At 36.5% G+C, this 13712-nt stretch overlaps 1 protein-coding gene across 1 annotated transcript; it reads right to left on the bottom strand.

Moving 5' to 3' along the window:
- Positions 1-224: 224 nt before the first annotated feature.
- Positions 225-2688, bottom strand: LOC135209396 (serine/threonine-protein kinase max-2-like). The gene has a single exon (XM_064242090.1). It carries the CDS (start codon positions 1863-1865, stop codon positions 225-227), a length of 1641 nt encoding a protein of 546 aa, XP_064098160.1. The 5' UTR covers positions 1866-2688.
- Positions 2689-13712: the final 11024 nt, after the last annotated feature.

The following is a 13712-nucleotide window of genomic DNA, read 5'->3' as shown; positions in this document are numbered from 1 at the left end:
CGCCGCAACAGAGGTTGTCTTTATATGTGGGGGGGAAAGGAGGGGAGGGGGAAGGGGGATAAAGACTTTACCTTACGGGTTTTTAAGCCGCAGCAGAGGTTGTCTTTATATGTGGGGGGAAGGGGAGGGGGAATATAAAGACTTTACCTAACGGGTCTTTACGCCGTAACAGAGGTTGTCTTTATATGTGGGGGGGAAGGGGAGGGGGAATATAAAGACTTTACCTAACTCTTCTTGAATGGCATCTGTAATTTCTTTCTGACTTTGCCCCAAATATTGCGCTTCTTCTTATGTGATGGCAGAGGTGTCTTTGGGTTTGGTCGCGGGTAAGTTTTGTCTTTTTTCTTTTTCCTCATCATTTTCTTCATTAGTCCTGGGCTGGAAATTCTGATGTTACGGAAAAATTTTTGAATGTTTTTGAATCCAAATTTTTCCTTCCATCTTCGTCTAGATTCTTTGCCTCTCAGAGCCTGTTCCAGCTCCTCCATGAACTCCTGCAGTGTCGGTCTTTCTTCGACTCTTCCAGACTTTGCTCTGTTTGCAAGAGCAATGGCTTTTCGTCTAGGCCAGTTGAACATGTCTAAGATTGAACCCATCATTACTCCGACCGAGTAGACATCTGATTTTGGACATAATGGCTCATACATTTTAGTCTCGGGGGACATCCAAAAGAGCCTTCGGAACACCTCTGGATCCCAGATATCCAAAAGTCTCTCTCCTATTTCTGTTGATAGGCCGAAATCGATGAGACTGAACTCCTTCGTGGCCTTGTTGTAAATGATGTTGTCCGGTTTGATGTCGTTGTGCAGAATTGATTTATTATGCATCTCCTGTATTTTGTCGCAGACTTGCTTGATGGCCTTTAACAGGAAATCTTGGCCGTATTTGCTTTTTGTTATCAAGTCCTCCAACGTGCAGTCTCCTACCATCGACATGACGCACCGCTTCTTGGACGTGGCCAGAAGTTTCGGGGCTCCTCCTGCCCCGTTCAGGTGGGCCAAGATCTGTAGCTCGTCCAGTGGCAGCTTGTTCCCTTTGGCTGTCTTCATGACGCAACGCTCCCCGTTGAACAGAACGATGTCTGTCCATCCGTTGGCTCCCTCGCCTAAGAAATTCACCAGCTGGACTTGACGCTGGAGAGACTCATCGGAGATGAAGTTAATTTCCACGTCGTTGTAAATCGGCTCGATTTGTACGTGTTCTTCTTCCAGCGGTTCATTTTCAGCTTGGAGGTCTTCTCGTTCATTGTCGCTTCTGAATTCTTCATTCTCTTGTGACAATCGATCTACCTCTTCCCGAAGCTCCTCCGTTTCCAATTGGAGATCCGCAGAGGTCTTTCGGTTTGAGCGCTCAATTCCTGTCAAGTAGTACTCAATCCCCAGAACGGCGGCGAGCAATAAAAGTGCTGCCCCAGTTTTTAGGAAGTCCTTGAAACCTAGTCCAGGAACTATACCTTCGCAGGAACTACATGAACGTCTCAGGAAAAGCTTTTGGTTGTAACTGCGTAAATATTCCTTGAGGAATCGAGGCAACAATGGAAGTAGTCCTATTCCTCGCTTTGCCTTGTTACCTTCGCCAGCTTCAATGGCGGGGGGCAGTGGAGCAAGTTTCCTCATGAAAAGATTCGTGTTCTTAAGCCAGGCAGATCCAGGGAAGCAATTTTCCACATTGTCCTGTATTATATTATTATTATTATTCTCCTGAAGGAGATTCCAATCTGTATTCAGGGAAACGGTGTTTCCCTGCCAAAACACTGTAGCGATTAGAGATCCAGCAAAAGCAATGCATTTCGATAGTAATTTCATTTTGATCATACGTGATCCGACAAGCGCTGGCGGTAAGGTATGTTGTAGGATATGCCTCATGATTCTTTTCGGGATTCCACAGGTCTTCCGTTTCCCCGAATCCACTCTTTCTCCGATACAAGCTTTTTTCGGGGGATTCGGAATCCACTTGTTGAAGCTGACTCTTCGTTCCTCCGTCTTCAAGGAGAAAACACTCTTCTTTCCTCTTCTCCTGCATCAAATCCACTTGTTGAAGCCGACTCTTCGTTCCTCGTCTCCTGCATCGTTGAAGGACAAAACTCTGGAGGAACAGATGAAAATCGCCTTCTATACCACGCACTGTCTATAAGTCCTCTTGGAGACATTTTAGAAAACAGGTGAAACTATGTGGGATTTTTTTCAGTTTCATTTTTCTCTGTGGTATAATTTCAGATAAACAAACACACACACACACACACACAATTTGTTGTCTTCCAACTAATGATTACATACAGTAATGATGTTTGGTTGTCAATGTCTTTGATCATGCCCTTTTTCCATAGTTAATTTAATAAAAAAAACTATCCCTGGATGTGAATTCACGCAAATAATATAACTGCATATGAGCAAATTATTGACTGAATAAAAATATATGGATAGAATAAGTCCAAAAATCTACATATTACTGCAATTTTCCTGTTGCCTTTCGTAGTGAACACTTTCATATCTGCTCGAGAGAGAGAGAGAGAGAGAGAGAGAGAGAGAGAGAGAGAGAGAGAGAATGAATAATGTTGACGCAGACAATTACCAGAATCATCGATGACATCGAAATGAGAGAAGGAAGAAGGAGAAGAGGAGAATGTAAACATACTTCACCTCTCTTGGTTATCCTGCATTAAGAGTATTAAAGGTTTTCTGTTGTATTTTTCCGGCCGCAATATATACGCATAGCGCTGCATATTTGTCTGTCTGGTGTGAACCACAGATTCTAAAGAGATTATCTTCAATTCCACATGACTTAAACTGCTCGTTATCCAGTCCTCATAATGCCCTTTCCCTATAGAACAAAAATCATAAAAGAACCATAATGCAAATCCCTCACATTGAACAAGTTTATGATCACTTTTTCCCTGAAGTCGTCATGAGTGACGAGCATTAAAGACTACTAAAGTTTCGGTGGCTAAATTGAATGTGAATAGACCTATGTAGAGCACTCTGGCTAAGCAGGGCACTCAATTCTATAACGATATTTATTTATTTATTTATTTATTTATTTATTTATTTATTTATTTATTATTTATTTATTTATTTATTTATTTATTTATTTATTTTTTCAAAGACTTCCGCAAACGCGAATCAAACCTGAGACCGACGTAAACCTTTCCCATAATACTGAGCAACCCTTTCCCTCCGAATATGCAAATAAGTTTCTCTTGCGAAATATAGTGGGTCTATTTGTATATATTTCTATTGGCCTAACGAGAGGGTTACCTCTGATGAAATGTTCATAAACCTGCTCACTTAGAGACGATAAATAAAGCTATTGGGGAACATAACACCCCAATATTAATAAACACTAATAGTAACCGCTTGTCTATGGAATGGGGACTAGATATAACGGTTTTGCAAGTCAAGTTCAAAGTTCAAATAACGTTCTCCACAGTGATGCAGATTTTCCCTCGCTGAAAAATGATATAGATGAATTGATATAGTTTAGTTACAATAAACGAGTACCTACTACAACTGCAACTAATAATAATAATAATAATAATAATAATAATAATAATAATAATAATAATAATAATAATAATAATAATAATAATAAGGGTATAGTATCAGAATATATAAAAAAAATTGTAAATACTATGTATAAGCAGTAACAGATAACACTTAACACGAAAATAAAAACATAATATCTTTCGTGTTAAGTGTTATCTGTTTCTGACAAACATTGGAACAAGCTTACGTATCATAATATTACCGTGACGTCAGAAAAATGCAGTTACATGAATACATCAGTGCTTATGCTAAATATGGTGTGTACATGAGCAATGGGAAAACGCATGTACATCGGAGCCGAGAATAGACTAGCGTGCGTGCATTCGTACGTCCATTAATAGGTGTAAGCGCATATGTCTGTTAGAACAAATAGATGGGATAAAATACCTAAAAAAAAAAATAACTTTTTTTCTATCTGTCCATCCGCCTGTTGTGGTCATGCATGGTAACACTGCGTCCCGGGCTTTAAATAGTTACGCCATGTGTAAGTTTTAGGCAAATTAAAGGATATCTGGGTGTACATTTGTAACTGAAAAGTGTTTTAATAATTTACTGTATGTGCATACACCGTAAATATTCGAAATAGGATAATATTTGAAGCCTGGATGCAGTGTTACCATGCGCGACCACCACAGACGGATGGACAGATGGGTGATTAATAGGGGAATTATGCGATGGACGTCGAGTGTGAAACCGTGCCGTAAAAAGTGCTTGGAGATCCACGGAGATAAGGTATAGTGAAAGAAAGACTTAAGTAACTTTTACGCATGTTTTTGTTGTTTTTGTATTAAGCTAACACTTCATGTTGGCCCGTAGAAATTTACGCACTGACATTCATTTTAGATGCTGTGAATTGGGAAGCGTAGAAACACGCTAAAAAAAATTAATAGGACATTTATCCACTGCTCTTGTTGATGCATTTCAGTGATTGATAATAATGGTTTCCTTTTCAGATGGATTCGATCGTTGTTATTTAGACAGCAGGGATGGTTCCGTCCAATATGGTGATGCAGGGCAGTAATATAGTGCTTTAATGATATTTGGGATTCCTTAATTAATTTTATCCAATATGATTACGTAGAAGAGTAATGATATTTTAATTATCTTTTTGGTATTTCTTTAGTTCATCTTATTTCATTTTTTCACGTTAGTTATTTTGGGAAATAGATTATATTTTCGTATAGCGAGAACTTCAGCTAGCTACAGGAAAGGCAGGCGATGAGAGTCAACAAAGGTAGGTCAGGCTATTATGTAGTTCTCTCTCCTTTTAAATAAATGGGGTCATTTTGACACCCATAACAGTGGTGGCAGCTGTAAATGGTAACTTAGGCCTATGGATGACGTTTCTGGAGAGACTGGGAATTATATAGGAGTTAAGGGAAGAGGTAGATGTTAGGAAACAGGGATTATAGTTATGCATTTTTGGCAACTGTCCCTCTACTGCTGACGAAGGCGTTGAAGTCAGCAAAATTCGAGAGGCCGAGGGAGTCCAGCCAGCTTTCTAAGGCAGTGATAATGTTCATTGTGTGTAGATATGACGAGTGTTGTGAATGCAGGGAAAATTGTGGTATAATGATTACGGTGGGGCTGTCTCACAGGGATTACCAGTGTAATAATTACGTACGATCTGCGGTAGCAAACGACTCCAACGTGTGTTTACTGTGCCGTTCCTAATGAAGACGTAAGTGTTAAATATTTCTTTTCGTTATACTTTCTTTTATGTCAGAAATTTGCTCACAAGTGTATTTTCTTTTTTTCTTTCTTTCTTTTTGTGGTTTACTGTTATGTGCAATGCATAGGCACGACTGCCTAAGTGACATTGTGCAAGATTCAGCAAATACCGAGAAGCAAAGGTTCGGCTCTCTCTCTCTCTCTCTCTCTCTCTCTCTCTCTTCTCTCCGTTTTCTGTTGGGTGCATGGCTCCTATATACGGCTCTGCTCCGTAGTAACGACGAAAATGTTAATAAAAGCAGTGACTTATAAAGTCTAGTGCACCATGATGCTAAATTTCTCGCCAATCGGCCATTATCCTCCCAACATGTCCCCCTCATGCTGTTACATGGGTACACATAAGTAACGTGTAAAATAATTATCGTAGCAAAATGTCATTTACTTTCGTTATTAGCATTATTGCTAGAAAACAAAACTATAATTTACTTAGATGAAAGAATAACAGGTTTGTCATTTGATGAGATGAACACTGATAAAGAATGGCGTTACGATATAAGAATGGTTGTATTGCAATACCCATTTATGTTTCACTATAAATGATATGACAAATTAGAAGTTGGAGGTTACTAGCTGTGCAATGCGTGTGATACCAGTCGTCACTAATGGGAAGTGTGTGAAAATCATCTTGAAAATGAAATATCTTTCGACAATCTCCAATGTAGACAGGGAAGTTCATTGAGGTCGGCCAGTGCTAAGTCTCGGGTCGGTCAGCGTGCAGATTTACATTTCTTTGGGACCGGCCATTGACGTTACACAATCTGATGATGGTCGTTTGAATCTCGAAGAGTTCGGCATAGCCACCGCCATCTTGAAAAGAGAATTGAGAAGGCCTGAGAGACCCGAGCAGAGTCATCACCAGACGTCTGAGTCTGGCCACGTATTTTGTATTTTTGGTGTCATTTATCAATTATTTGCAGAATATATAATTTTTGTCTTAAGTTAATTATGTTTTACAGTCTTTTGCATCATCAATATCCTCTGGACCTGGTTTATATGATTAAATGTGAAGGGAAATCAGTGCAGAAACAGTAATAACAAAAAAGTTTATTCACAGAAATGAGTATATAATGCCTTTTTATATTTAGAAAGGAGGCCAAGAGCACAAAAATGGTCACAAAAGATGCCTCCCTCTTTAGGAAACGGTGTAAGTGCCATATACAAAATAAATGTTCACTACAATTTACAGCAATTGTTCCTCTGAATCTTATTTCTTCGGTGTATCCAGCTTTCTCTTTTTTGTCAAATTTGTGCAACTTTGAATGTTTTCATTACTTTTCTCACAATAATTGTTTAGTAGGACATTGGACCAAGCAAATATCAGCATTTTTAAAAAATTTTCAGTGCTATGTCCATCATCACAATCATTTAGAGGTAAGGAGGCATCATTATCATCGAGGACAGTGAGTGAAATGTCCGTGGCCAAATTCCTCTGATACATTGATTTGATAAAATCAGGACACTGTGACAGTTTATTAATGGTTATGTAGTTAAACAGAATTACGTTTACTACAAATTCATGCGGATAAAGAAGCCTTCCTCTGTTTATACCCTGAACGTAACTGTTATTGTCTGGTAAGCTATCTTTTCTTTCTTGGCAAGTAAGTCAGTAAGTCTTTACAGGAGCTACACTTATATTTTTTCACAACAGCATATACACAGTAGCCAGCAAGGTATGCTATAACCGTGAAAAGATCCATACATTTATCAACATCATCTTGACTGACATCAATATCAAAGGAATCGTTATTTCCGGACTCATTATTCATGCACTCCCAGTTTGTTTCTTCGAAGATCTTCAGTTCGATGTCTTTATTATTATTACAAGCTATTCTGAGAACAGACATTAACCTCAGTTTTTTTCACACTCGAACACTTGTCGTAAAGAAATGTTGTACAGTAAGTTCCAGAAGTGAAGCGACAAATCTCAGAATTGATCGTACTTCTATAGAAACTTATGGGGTTGCCAGTTAGTATATTTTATTCCAATTATTGTCATCCTATTTATCTGATAAAACGTATCAGTGATTAACTGTATAAGCGCACAAAGTATTTCCCCAGTGAATGATCAATGTTAGTTCAGTAATTGTTTATTAATGAAAAAAAAAGAATTTCCCCAAAGAAACATCTGCGGCTTCCAAAGTGTGATATGAAGTGTTCACCATAGAGTGGCAGCAGGAACCGTGTGCAAAAGCATTGGCCTAATATTTGTAAATTAACTTTCTTCTTTTATAGCGTTATATCGAAAGTTATTATGATTTCTTTTGATAAAGCACAGAGAAGTTTAGCATCTGATTAAATGAAATATATATAAGACAAGTTGGTGTAAAAAAAAAAAAAAAAAAAACGAAATCCAATTATGTGCACGTTTAGCGTTGGTTACATGGTTAGGCCTATTTCAAGAATCAAGGAAATATATTTTCCAGCTTGTTAGTTAATAATTTCATGGAATTTCTCGATTGTGCAAATTTTTGCATGCGGAAGGTTTCCACTTTTTTTTTTTTTTTTTTTTTTTTTTTTTTTTTTTTGCCAGTGCATAAGTGAGACTATTCTTGTCCATACGATCCGGAGTGTGAATATGCTTGGCGAGCATTATTTTAATTCGAGTATCCCCTGTTATGCTCTCTCTCTCTCTCTCTCTCTCTCTCTCTCTCTCTCTCTCTCTCTCTCAGGACGTTTTTATCTATCAGGAATAACCAGAGGTCTGTTTTAGGAATCGAGCACTAGGCCTATTGGTCATGTTCGGGTGCTTCTTTATATATATATATATATGTATATATATATATATATATATATATATATATATATATATATATATATATATATATATATATATATATATATATATTATATTATATATATATATATATATAATATATATATATATATAATATATATATATATATAATATATATATATATATACTATATATATATATATATATATATAGTATATATATCCCCAAAAAACTCATAAATTTCTGTTATGCAATTATACTTGACTTGATCGAACTGATTACTGGTTGTCAGTGGAAATATGAATTTGGGTGATATCACTCCCTTATGATACGCCCACTTACGCAAATTCAGTCTTAAATTTCACGGTTGGGATATGATTCGAAGATTTGAGGTAATAGGTTGAAGTCAAAAAAGGTGGAGTTAGTATTGTGGGTAGAGGTAGAGGTAGAGGGGGGAAGGGGTGGCTGGGGTCTGTCGTCTCCCTACTTAACCAGATGGTGATTTTACGGGTGTTCTGGTTGCTTGCGACCGACTTTCTTATTTTTTATATAGCGAGTCTGTTTCCCAGGTGCAAGGACAGGTCCTGGTGTCGGTCCTGAAGGTTCTATCTTTGCCTAAATAACGGACAGTGGCCCTGCATTGTAAGCCTTGCAATGCCCTGAACTAGGCCTAGTCACCTAAAGGTAGCAGCAGAGGTTAGAGCCTTTCTCGAAGATGGTGTTTTATGCTCCGTCCTAGAAGCTAGAATCAGAATTACCAACCACCCCCAACTTCTCCATTGAATCTAGGTGCATTCATGGTTGATTATGTTTAATGTCGCGGAGATTTTCCCTTCACATTCTATTGATACTTGCATGGTTTTATGCATTTTCGCTAAAATAATTGATAATACACTATAATATTAAATATTTGTTTCCACATTGCTCGAAATATACATTGGTAATGTTGGTAATCCTGTGTTGAACGAGAATTTCAAATTGTTTCGTTTCTATAGTTTGAAGTAATTGCTATACTTTAAAATAATTAATATTACCGTAATATTTTCTTTTGGTTGTTATAAATATCATAGATATGATATTTGTGAATCATATGTTAGCTTTATTTTGTTTGATAGAGCTTTCACTGTTGAAAATTTTGTTTTTTTTTCAGCTACGAGTTGTAGTTGCCAGTTAGTGAATTTCGAACGAAATTCTCTGAAATTTGTCGCCTCAGTTTTGGAACTTACTACACAAAACAATAAATGCGGTTAAACTTAAGCTGCAGCGCTGCTTGAACGTCGCCCTTATTTATTTTTCCTCAATAGATGGCAGTAACAAGATCGGCTGAGAGGCGTACGTGTTAGCATATGTATATCTGATATTTAATGGCCCTTTTGTCCTAATAAATAATCTGTCATTTAGAGAAGCACTTAATTATGATTTTATACATGGCTCATGTGATATATATTGTTCCAAAAAATTTAATTGATCACAAAAAGCGTCTGCTTTAGAGGTTCTGTTAAGTATCGATGTAGAGCATAATGTGTTTGCGATGAAAACTAAACAAACTCTTGCGTAATATTCAGCTGTATTCTACATGCCACCGAATCGTGCATAACCATATGATTAAAACAATCAGAAGTTGGTGCCATGTTCACTACGCTACTCGGTCAAGTCAATTTTAATTTGAAGATGGAGGCGAGGAATGTTACTAACAGACTTATTGAGATTATTGTAACTAACACGCATATTAAATAACACGGTAATTGTGAAAGGAAAGAACTACAAGACAGGAATTCAGTCTGAATTAAAATCTTACGTTTCGTATGTTTATTCAAAGATGCTATGGTCACGTACCACCAGAAAGCATGGACAACTTCATTAAACCCCACAATTATAGCCATATTTCCATTTTTTAAAATTATTTCTGTGCGCAGGCGATTTTTCTTCCACCAATACACTCTTAATTTATAGGTACTGTGTTTGGCAGGAAAATGTGTCCTCCACAATAATATTGAGTTGTGCATATCAAACAAAGAAAACTAGGAAATATATGTTTGAAAGAAAACGTAATATTCTAAAATGATGGGTAACCAATTTAAGTTTGTGCTTCAGTTCCCAATATGTATTGCTCATATCAGATTTATTTATCAAAGAACAGCAAAGATATATGACGGTATTTAAAAATGGGTAGAACTATATAACTATTCCACGGCGACTTACTATGGCAGTTGCCGTTTTCCTATGCAGTTTTTTCGTTCCACGATAACTAAACTTTTAATTACCTTTGAACTCTATACGTCGGTACACTGCACCCGTTGGTACCGTCATGTAGTCTTCAATGGTAAATTACTGTTTAGTTACAGTCGTCCGAATAAATATTACTTTCAAATCTTGTACAGCAAGTAAAATAACGTAGGAAAACGTCAATTGCCATAGTCTACATCGCCGCGGAATGCTTATATAGAAATACCGTATCATCTAAACTGGACGATGAATGGAACTGTTAAACCTCAAAATGTCTTCGTATTTCGTCTGTCTCCCTGTCGCGACACAGACCTGAAATAAATATATACGAGTTGTTTATCAACACCATTTCTTCTTCTTCTTCTAGATGACGTCAGATTGTAGTAGTAGTAGTAGTAGGTGGGATATGCCTTTGAAACGACTCCCTTGCTTGTTTATTCCTCCTTTGTTTGTGTTTGTTTAAGTTTCTTCTCTCTGAAATACCACATTTCTTTTAGAAAATCTTTCCTATTCTCCACTTCCTCCCTCAGTAGATCTACCAATAAGAGTATATTTGCTACTAATTCCTCTTTATTTTTTGATATGGTTGAAGCATAAAACTATATCTATTTCTAATCTCATTGTATGCTGGACAGTAAAGTAAGAAATGTTCTAAATTTTCATTTTGTTCCTCACTGCATAAACATTTTGTATCTCCTCCTTTTACCCTATTTCTATAATTTAATCCTAGTATACCTAGTCTGGCCCTACTGATCAGCATTTTTTTTCCAGTGTTGTCATACCAGATTTCTTCTCTTATGTTTTCTTTATATTTTCTGTAGATTCTTAACGTTAACTTTTCATTTATTTCTTTCTGCCATGCTTTTCTGTCCCAACTGTTTATTATTTCTCTTAACTGTTTGTCTTTAACTGCTTCAATTGTACTTAAGTTTTTGTTTAGTTCTTTCATATATTCTTTTACTTGCATTAGCCGGTTTTTTTTTTTATACTGATCCATGATTATCTCATATAGGAGCCTATTTCCACCACTCTTCAGTGTATGTTTCAAGTAGAATAGTTTATTCTTGATATCTCTTGAGTGGCAGGAAGAGGCCCCTATTTCAGATCTTAACGCACAACTTGCTACTTTCAAAATTGCTCTATATACTTGATTGTCTATCTTCTGAAATTCATTTATAGTTTTCTTGTCAAGTTTCATGACTTCCATGGCATACATGAATGATGGCATCGCTAATCCTTTCCAATACAATTTTCCTATTTTTACTCTGCTACAGCTTTTATTGATGACTGCATTGGCCATATTTGCCATTTGCTTTGCTTTAATTTGGACCCTTTTTATGTGTTCTCTGAAGCAGTCTTTCATGTTTTTGATTGTCACTCCCAGGTATTTAATATGCTTAACTATTTTTATTCCTTCTATGTGCTCCATATTTTCCACATCAGCGATGCTATACCAGTCGTTGTATATTACTTTTGTCCTTGTTTATGTTTAGGCCACATTCACATGCTATTTCCATAAGGGTTTTCATTGCTTTTGTTATTTCTTCTAGTGTGTGTCCTAGTATTAATCCGTCATCTGGATATAATAGTGCCACTATCCTTATTACTTCATTTTTAAAACCTTCTGTGGTATTTTCTAATTTTTCTATTATCAGGTACGTTATTAGTAGAGAGAATATGGTTGAGCTATTGCATCCCTGTCTTATTCCATTAGTTACATTTAGCTCTTTTTGTTCTATATTGTTAAGGTATATGCTTGTTACATCATTTGTAAATATCTTTGCAACTGCATTTATTACTTCTGCATGCAGCCTATATTTCATCATGACCTCAATGAGCTTTTTTCTATTAACTGAGTCAAATACTTTTTGGAAGTCTATTGATACTACAAATAATGGGTCCTTTCTTCTGTACGTTTCTTGTATGCAGTATTGTAAAATATATAAAGCCTGATTGCTGTTCATTCATTTTTCCTATATTTCTAATATGCTTTTCTATTTTGGTTTTCAGGATCCCCATGAAAATTTTATATGATGCATTTGTTAGAGTAATTGGCCTTGGATCTTTGACAGTGGTTTTTTTTCTTGGGAGTAAGTGTTGTTGTTTTACTTAAACCAGCTTATCTGCGTTTTCCTGCCTTTCAGTACGCTGTTTAAACATTCTGCCAATTCTTTTTGTAGGTTGGTACTCTGTAAGAGTAGTTTGAACAGAACTGGTTTCATTCCGTCTGGCCCTGGTGCTTTATTTGCCTTCATTTTCTCGAGTTGATTTTTTACATCTTCTTCTGTTATGTTGATTTCTTCCATGGGTCTAATCTCTGTCTCTGTTAGATCATACACTCCATGCATGTATTCTCTTAAAGATATGTGGTATTTCATCTGCAGTCCTAATCTCTTCACTATTTCTTCCATGTCATGTTTGTACTGTTCTTCTTGCTTTCATTCCATATCTCTCCTATTTTGTTTTCTTCTTTTTGGTATATTGTTTCCCAGAATTTTACCAGCTCTTTCCCTAGGGTTTCGTCCTTCATCTCTTGCTTATTTTCGTCGTATATCCTTATCCATTCTTTTTCTGATGTGGTCTTTCCTCTAAGCATGTCTATAATATTCCCAGATTTTCCTGTGTCTGTTTTTATCATTCATTATCTCATTTCTAACCTTTTCTTCATATTCTTCATAGGCTTTCTTTATTATTATCTGTATTTTATTTTGTTTTGTTTAAGATATGCTTCTTCATAGTATCTTTCTTCTATTCTTGTGGCTTTCCTTTTTAATTTGTTATATATCCTTCTTTGGCTTATTTCTTTCTTTATTTCTTCGGTGACCCATACTGGTTCTATTTCTTCTTGCTTTCCTGTCTTTAACCTTCTTTTGATTATCTTCTCTAGGTTATTTGCTTTTGCTTCAATCATTGTTTCTTCCAACTGGGTTAGATCTCCTTTTCTGTCTTGTTGGCTTACTTTATACTCTATATATTCAAGGCATTTCCTGGTAGACTCTTCTGTAGCTTTCAAATATTTGATTTCTTTTGTTTCATTTCTGAATGTTTTCCTTACTTTAGTGTTCATTCTGAATTGGACCTTTATGAGGTGATGGTCTGATAGGTCATATTCATATTTTCCCTCATCTATCTCTATACATTCAAAGTTTATATATATATATTGTTTGTTTGTTTGTTTGTATGGTGCTTTTACGTTGCATGGAACCAGTGGTTATTCAGCAACGGGGCCAACGGTTTTACGTGACTTCCGAACCACGTCGAGAGTGAACTTCTATCACCAGAAATACACATCTCTCACTCCTCAATAGAATGGCCGAGAATCAAACCGCGACCACCGAGGTGGGACGCTAATAACATACCAACCACGCCGCTGAGGCGCGTTATATATATTTTGGTTGACTAGGGCAAAGTCTATAGTGTTGTTCTGATCTCCTCTACTCAAGGTTATCTCTCCTTTGCAGCTGGGATCTCCACTTAAT

Source organism: Macrobrachium nipponense, chromosome 37 (genome assembly GCF_015104395.2).
Source record: "Macrobrachium nipponense isolate FS-2020 chromosome 37, ASM1510439v2, whole genome shotgun sequence".
NCBI classification, from domain to species: domain Eukaryota; kingdom Metazoa; phylum Arthropoda; class Malacostraca; order Decapoda; family Palaemonidae; genus Macrobrachium; species Macrobrachium nipponense.
This window is presented reverse-complemented; position numbering and strand designations above follow the sequence as displayed.